This window comes from Pituophis catenifer, unplaced genomic scaffold, assembly GCF_029215685.1.
Source record: "Pituophis catenifer annectens isolate HBS135680 unplaced genomic scaffold, rPitCat1.0.hap2 SCAF_12, whole genome shotgun sequence".
Classification (NCBI taxonomy): Eukaryota; Metazoa; Chordata; class Lepidosauria; order Squamata; family Colubridae; genus Pituophis; species Pituophis catenifer.
This window is the reverse complement of record NW_027256892.1, coordinates 27,248,307-27,255,292: the sequence shown is the minus strand read 5'-3', so window position 1 is coordinate 27,255,292 and position 6,986 is coordinate 27,248,307. Positions and strand designations below refer to the sequence as shown.

At 53.5% G+C, this 6,986-nt stretch overlaps 1 protein-coding gene across 1 annotated transcript; it reads right to left on the bottom strand.

The window, feature by feature from the left end:
* Positions 1–3,085: 3,085 nt before the first annotated feature.
* Positions 3,086–5,343, bottom strand: LOC139323113 (uncharacterized). Its single transcript, XM_070952334.1, has 5 exons — positions 4,878–5,343; positions 4,538–4,576; positions 3,780–3,854; positions 3,486–3,522; positions 3,086–3,398 (listed from the first exon to the last, which is right to left on the bottom strand). Exons 1-5 carry the CDS (start codon positions 5,341–5,343, stop codon positions 3,374–3,376), a joined length of 642 nt encoding a protein of 213 aa, XP_070808435.1. The 3' UTR covers positions 3,086–3,373.
* Positions 5,344–6,986: the final 1,643 nt, after the last annotated feature.

Genomic DNA, 6,986 nt, shown 5'->3' with positions numbered 1-6,986 from the left:
CCTCAGGTTGGGCTTATTAAGAGGAACCCTGTCGGAACGGCCCTTCCTAGGCCAGAGAGTTCCCCAGCATTCACCGGGATGTCTACAATATTTTCTTTCTCCTGGAGAGCTCGACTTCCCCTCTCTTGGGCTCAGACTTATAAGCCTTGTGTTTCACCCCCTCTTTGCTTAGTTTTTCCCAGGATCTGGTCAGCTAATCTGACTCCCTATAGATGATTGTTCCCAAATTAGGTATATCTCAGTTCCAAGGGTGTTTTGTGGAAAGAGAACACTGTCCCTGCAAAAAGATCAAGAAGGCAAAATCTGTTCCCCAGCATTGTGGGGAAAGTAACTGAGAATAAATTCCCATATCCCTGTGCTTTCTCTTTCCAGATTTTGCCAGAAAAAAGGAAGGGGGTTATGGCTAAGCCTTTGCCGAGTTACCTTGCAGGTGTCCAATTGCAATAGTTTGCCTGGATGCAACCTGCTGTATGGCTTTGGGTAAACACAAAGGACATATAACTCCCAGTGTGGCTCACTGGTAATGATGGTGTCTTATTCTTACATCTGTGCCTGACACAGAATCCCACTGAGTTCTTGATGTGGAATAAATAACTACGACTAAGACACTTTTTGGAGTGGGAGGAAGAGACAAGGTGTTGGCCCTCCACAATATATATTTCTCTAGCTATAATCCCGCTCCCCTGAGATTTACGCTCAAACACTCCACAGAGGCTGGGGGCAGATGGTCTCTCTTCAGGAGGGCAGGGATTAATTATTTTCTTCCAAGACAAACAAAAAGCCACATTTAATTTTCAGAGGCAGAAATGATATGATTGAAATTGATTTTTGTTTGTGTGTGCCAGTCTCATGGATGACAGTGTTCAAATTTCTCCCAATAGTTGGTAGACCAAACAACTGGGAGATGATAATATGCAAGGATACAACCCTGAGCAACTTTCCCATGCAGGGGTCTCTTGTACTTCATCCCGCCGTGAACTGCAGGTAGTGCCATTTCAGGAGAAATACTAGCAGGTTAGTTTATTACTTGATGAAGGCGATGTGCTCCACCTGTTCTCAAGGTGACACAAAAATAGACTAGCATAAAAGTTGCTGTCTCCATTGCCAAACTTCATCCTGCCTCTTTCTGAGTCTGTGGCCTTGTCCTAACGTGAATGTGTGAATGCGCCAATGATTGGCTTTCTCCCTTTGCTTTGCTGTCCCTCACCCCTGATAAAGAGGTTACCCACTGGTCAGAATAGGGGGGGGAAGAGGTGCGTTGGGACCCTGCCTGGGCTTCTCTAGGCTGCTTGCCTGCCTCTCTGGCCAAACACCCTCACGTCCACCAGCTAGCTCCTGGAGAGTAGGAGAACTGCAACTGACCAGATGCAGGCACCCCAATCTCTAGCTTTGGGGGCGTGGGAGGAATGGATTGAAAGAGAGAATGCTATAAAGCATTATGCAGCGGTATACAAGAATAAGTGCTATTGCTATTGCTGTCACCCAAGATCAGCTAGGTACTATTGATTTTAAGAAATGTTAAAGACAGCTTTTATGAACATCTCCTCTCTTGAAGTGTTCCAGAGAAACCAAAAGCTCCTTTGTGCCATTTTGGAAGTCCCTAATCAAGATACTGATCCTTTTACAGGCAACCAACACAATTCTTCTGCCTGCTTTTTATAGAACAAATTATGAACCTACACTGACCTCTAGTGGAGCTCTTTGAAGTGCAGCTCTTCCACTCAGTGTCCTCCATTTCAAGAGCCCTACCTGTCTTATCAAAAAGGCTGCATGCCTTTAAAGACCACAATTGCTGCAAAAGCTGATGCACCCGAGGGAAGATTGTAGCCATCTCTGTTACAGAATATTGGGGTTTCCTTTAGTTTAGGAATGATGGGAAGAGAAGCAACATTGCAAAGGGGTTGGGGGAGCCTGGCCCCTAGCCCGCTTTCCAGATCCTGTTTGCTCCTGTTCCACTTAGTCTCACTTGGAGCAGTCAAATATGGCATGTGTGAACAGTGTGGATGCCCTATTGGCCAACAACTAATTCACGACTAGGGAGCATCTTAATGGGTTGTGCCCATTAAGAAGAGAAAGTGGGGCTCACTGGCCTCCACCATCCCCACATTCAGCACTTTGAAACAGGCCTGGTCAGAAAACAGAAACCCCAATAATAACTGGAACTCTGTGGTTGCACAGAATCTTAACATCCTAGGAGAGTTTCTCCCTTCTGCCCTCTTGGTCAAGACAGAGCAAGTTGAGTTTTGCCTGAGAAGCCCAGCTGGGTTCCAAAGGTCCACCCTCCCTCTTCCTGCCCTCTTCTGACCAGTAGGTGTTTCCTTTACCAAAGGTGTGGGGGGGCTGGGGGCACCAAAGCTACAGGAGGAAGCCAACCATTAACATGCTCACAAATTAGGACTCAGAAACAGGCAAAGGGACAAGATAGCGATTGGCAATGGGGACACTAACTTTTATGCAGGTCTATTTTTGTGCCAACTCAAGGATGGCAGAGGAAAACACCTGGACTCAGTCCTGGAGAAAGGCCAAAAGAAAGAGATGGCAAGCAGGGATCCTGGCTGAATCACACCCCGTATCTCTTTGTGACTGCCAATGAAATCAGCCTGCCCCATTAAGATGGCATCGAAGGCCACAGCAGATGGTGGGATTCTGATATAATCCCCACAGCTCAGACCTTAGGAGGATGCAAATACTCTTCTGGCCGGAGGCTCTTTTAAGAGTTGCAGCATACAGGATGCTGGTACCCACCTTCACACACATCCTCCCGCCTCCTTCGGGGCACTTGCCGCCCCTTTCAACTCTTCTGCTTTCATCCATGGAAAGAATTGCAGTCCGGCCATCCCCAAGCCGGAACTCTGCGCTTGGACCTGCCTTCCCCCCCCCCCCCCTACACACAGGCCGCCGGCCTCTTCTGGTTGGCAGCTCTGTCCCGACCAAGCGCAGCTAAGGTACGGAAAGCCCCCGCTTCTTCCTGCCCGTCGGCCGGGACCTCCCGCTCCCCTTATCGGAGAGCATGCCCCAGGCGGAGAAATGTCGCACCTGCTGCCCACTTGGGATGGCCACAATGATCAAGCGGAGCCGGTTTTCTCAGGCTAAAACCCGACTTGGGAGGCGGCGCTTTATTTCATGGCCAGAGGCGGTGCGGCGGCAGCCAAGCACAGCTGTAGGCTCGTCGCTTCCTCGGACGCGCGGCCGGAGACGCTTCCCATTGAGCCTTCGGAACAATTGCGCGGTCCGCAGCCTCTTGCTCCCGGCACAGAAGAGGCATATCCGCCGCCACTGGTGCTACAGCCGCCGGCTAGGCCTCCCGCACTCCCTGTCCCCCTCCTAGAAGGAGCTGGAGGCTCGCAGAAAGGTGCGCTGGACAGAGCCGGGTTCACAGTTCGTTCACTTCGCCGGGTCTGGAGAGGGGGGGGGAGGAGAGCAGGCGGAGATCAGGAAAGTCCCCGGGCCTGGGAGTCTGGGCTAATGGGGCCAGGGGTACTCACCGTCGCTGCTGCTTCCCTCCGCAGCGGAACCGCCGACCTGCAACGAAAGAACTTGGTGAAGCCTCGAGCCGCCGGGACGGGCAGCTGTTGGGGGGTTCGGCTTGGGCGCCCCGATGTCCTCCCTGCCGCCTGCTCCCGGGAGTTGGAGCGTAACCCTGAGACCGGCAAAGGCGGGGACAGCGGCTCCCGTTTTCCTCGAAGGAAGGGGCGAGCCAGGCGCTCTCGCCCGCTTTCCTGGGACCCGGGAAAGGTCGCCAGAACCTCCCCCGCGCCCACTCCCTCCCCGCCGCTTACTGAAGAGTATGGCGAGCCCGACCAGGAAGGCCGCCACGGCGAAGATGAGCCCCCCGTGGCGGATGGTCTCGTAGTCTGGGGAGAGAAGAAGGAGCGCTCGGCATACACAGAGGCTAAGCTTGCGGCGGGCGGGGGAGAGGCGGGGCGGCCAGAGAGTTTGCCTCTGGTTGCGACGGGGCAAGGACCCAGCGCTAAAATTGCACGCGACCGGCTGCCCCTCCTGCATGCCCCGTCTGGTTACTTACCAAACAAGCTGTGAATCAAAGGCGCGGGGAGGGGAGGGGCGTGGATCTGAGCGGCAAGGTGAGGCGAGACTCCTCCAAGGCTTAAGGAAGGTGGCTGGTGACTCGCTGGTCCTAGGAGAGCGCGGCTCGGAAAGCGGGAGGGATGGGGGGGGGACTCCTTTTTAACGGTTTTTTTATTGTGTCGGAGTGTGTTCCCATATTTATTGATCTTCTCTTATGTAAACACGTTTTACTGTGTTTTGCTCAAAGGGAAGCGATATAGAAATGAAACGAAATCAATATTTTGGGGAGGGACAAGTCTTAGTGGTGCTCGGTGTCCTCTCAGTTCCCTTCTTATTATTCACAGTATAATTCCTCGGAGGTCTTTCGTAGACGGCTTGGTATTAACGGACCGTAGTCCGGGCAGTGCAAGCCCGTCTCCCCTTTCTCTGGAGCCCCTAGCAGGGTAGCAGTGGAGGCGGCCAATTCCCTGTACCGCCCCATCCTGGGCTCAGCCCCTTCGCCCCTTCTTACCGTAAGAAAATATGGCTTTCTCGGTCTCCGGCAAATTTTCTGGCAGGAACGGGAGGAGAGAAAAGAAATCAAATCAGAAGCCGGGCAGTCGCGGGGCTGGGCTTCCGAGGAGGAGACGCTGCGACCCGGGCTCCGGAGCCTTTCGCATTCGGCATCCGAAACTTTCAAGCCGGCCGGTGGAGCAACTGCAAAACAGCTGGCTACACTGTCAACCCCACGGAGGAGCCCCAGCCGAGGAAAGATGACAGCCTAGAGGCGCTCGGGAGACAACGCAGAAGCCCTCGGCCTGAAACCGACCACCCGCACCCCGTGCATGCGGCAAGTACAAGAAAAGACCCACTTGCCACATCGGTGGGGGAGAAAGGAACCGGTCCCATCGCGCCACCCGCTGGTTTTGCCCGCGTCCCTTGGGAGAGCTCAGATCTCGCTGCGGAAAGGACTGGAGAGCAACTGTGCGGGGCAATAAATAGAGGGCCCGCAGGACCCCCTCCCGCGTCTGATGGGGACGCCTCTTCTGGGGTTTTTCCACCTCTCCAACACTCCCCCCTCGCCTCTGGCCCAGGGCTGGTGCCCCCTGTGAGCAGAATCTGGGCCTGCCTTTTCAAGGCAGAGTCACCATCGCATTTGGTGGGCTGGATCAAAAGGTCGGAGTTACTCTCTCCTCTGACTTTCTGTTGGAGGAAATGGGAGGGGGCTGGTGAAGGGGGTAATTTCTCTCCAGCTGTGAAGAACCTGGACCACCTACCCTTTTCCAGCCTGTCTGGCTCCGATATGGACAGCCAGAGCAGCCTCGGCTGCACACACATATATTGTAATGGGGAGCACGGAGGACAAACACCTCATTAAACATTAACCAGCTGCCCATAATGTTTATCCCAGTCACAAGGCAAAGCCTGGGGGAGGCTACCCTCCTTTGGAAGGGCTCCGTCTCCTTGAAAATAAGGCACAGGCTGAGGCCTGGACCACCCAAGGCTCCCCACTCTGCTCTGCTCCATCCTGTTGCTGCTCCCATGGAGTGGTGGCTGCCCCAGAATTGGCATCAGGTTATAGGAGAGGCTCAGCTGCGGTGGAGGTAAATAAGGGTAGAAGCCACTCTTGCCTGCCACCATCCACTCCTGAATGAGCAGATGGCTCAATCCTGGTCTTTGGGCACAGGTCTTTCTGCCTGCATTGAGGCTGATCTGCATCTCTCAGACTGGGGGTGCTGAAGTCCCCCTTCTTTTGGGGAGCTTCCTCCCTCCCCATATCACATTGCAGCAGTCTACATCCAGACTGGAAATAGCTGTGTCTCCCTGTCAATGAAGCACATGGGGTACTCCAAAGCCAAACAGCTGGAGCTGTCTCCCATCCCAGAAGCCAGAGCATATTCTCTCCCTCCCTCCCTCCCTCCCTCTCTCATAGAGAGTGAGGCAGCCAGAGGGAAAGACCAGCAGAGTCGGCCACTGCACTGTCCTTGGAACTTCCCTCTTGGTTGGCACTTTATTGGGGGACCCTCTGGAGCGAGGTCCTGGGCAAGGCTCCTACTCCAATGGAAGGCTTTCTGGCACTAGCTCATGGCTTTACGTGTTTGCTGTAGCATGCAGAAAGGCTTAAAACAATCAGCTGTAAACCTGTGGGGTCCAGGCACAGATACCGTTGCAAAGTCTTTCCCTAGCAACCAAGTCATGTGGTTTTTGAAGTTCTCCAACATGTTTATTTTTCCATCAGTTGTGATCTCTTAAAACATCTGCAATAATCCACCTTTATCTTTCAGGTGCCAGCAAATGGTTTTTGATGTCTGGCTGCTGCTCTGACATTACAGGGAAACCCCTAAAGGAGACTAAAGCAACAGGCACCCCAGGAAGCCAAGTTGAAGGATTTCCCCAAGGTCAACCAGAAACGCCCTCAGGCGGCTCTCTGGCCATCAACCCATTCAGCGGAACATCCTCCTTGGGGTCCTTCATTGGCTGTCCACCTGACATTCCAATGGTGGAGATTCCACTCAGAGCCCATACTCCAGGAAGGTGCATTTACCACCCCCTGCCTTCTTTTCAGCACACAACCTGACTCACATACAGGAAATCTCTCCCCCCCCCCGTCCATTCCCACCATTGTATTTTGTCCAGGTTTTGTGGGATTGTGCTCTCCGATGACATCCCATCCGAAGGGGGCAGTAGCCCCCCCCCCAAAGGCCACACAACCTAAGTTGGCCTGACATAAACAGCTGCTGCTTCCCAACTTTTGTGATTGGCAAGTGGGCTGCCCCCTACTTGCAAATCTCACTATTTGTTCAGAGATGATAGATGGATGGATGGATGATGGGAGGGAGGGAGAGAGGGGGAGACAGAGAGAGAAATAGATAACCAGTGCATTTTTCCTTTGCAAACAGGACAAGGGCATGGGCTGAAGGGAACACGGGCACCGGAAGTGCAGGAGACCCAACTCCTCCTTATTCACAGAGCCCTCCTAA

Bases quoted from the DNA above. Each gene is read 5' to 3' on its own strand.
- LOC139323113 (XM_070952334.1), bottom strand. From the start codon at position 5,343: ATGTGTGTGCAGCCGAGGCTGCTCTGGCTGTCCATATCGGAGCCAGAC. The intron at 3,855-4,537 runs GTAAGAAGGGGC...TTCTCTCCCCAG, and splicing joins GAAAGCCATATTTTCTTACG to ACTACGAGACCATCCGCCAC. The intron at 3,523-3,779 runs GTAAGCGGCGGG...CTTTCGTTGCAG, and splicing joins CGGGCTCGCCATACTCTTCA to GTCGGCGGTTCCGCTGCGGA.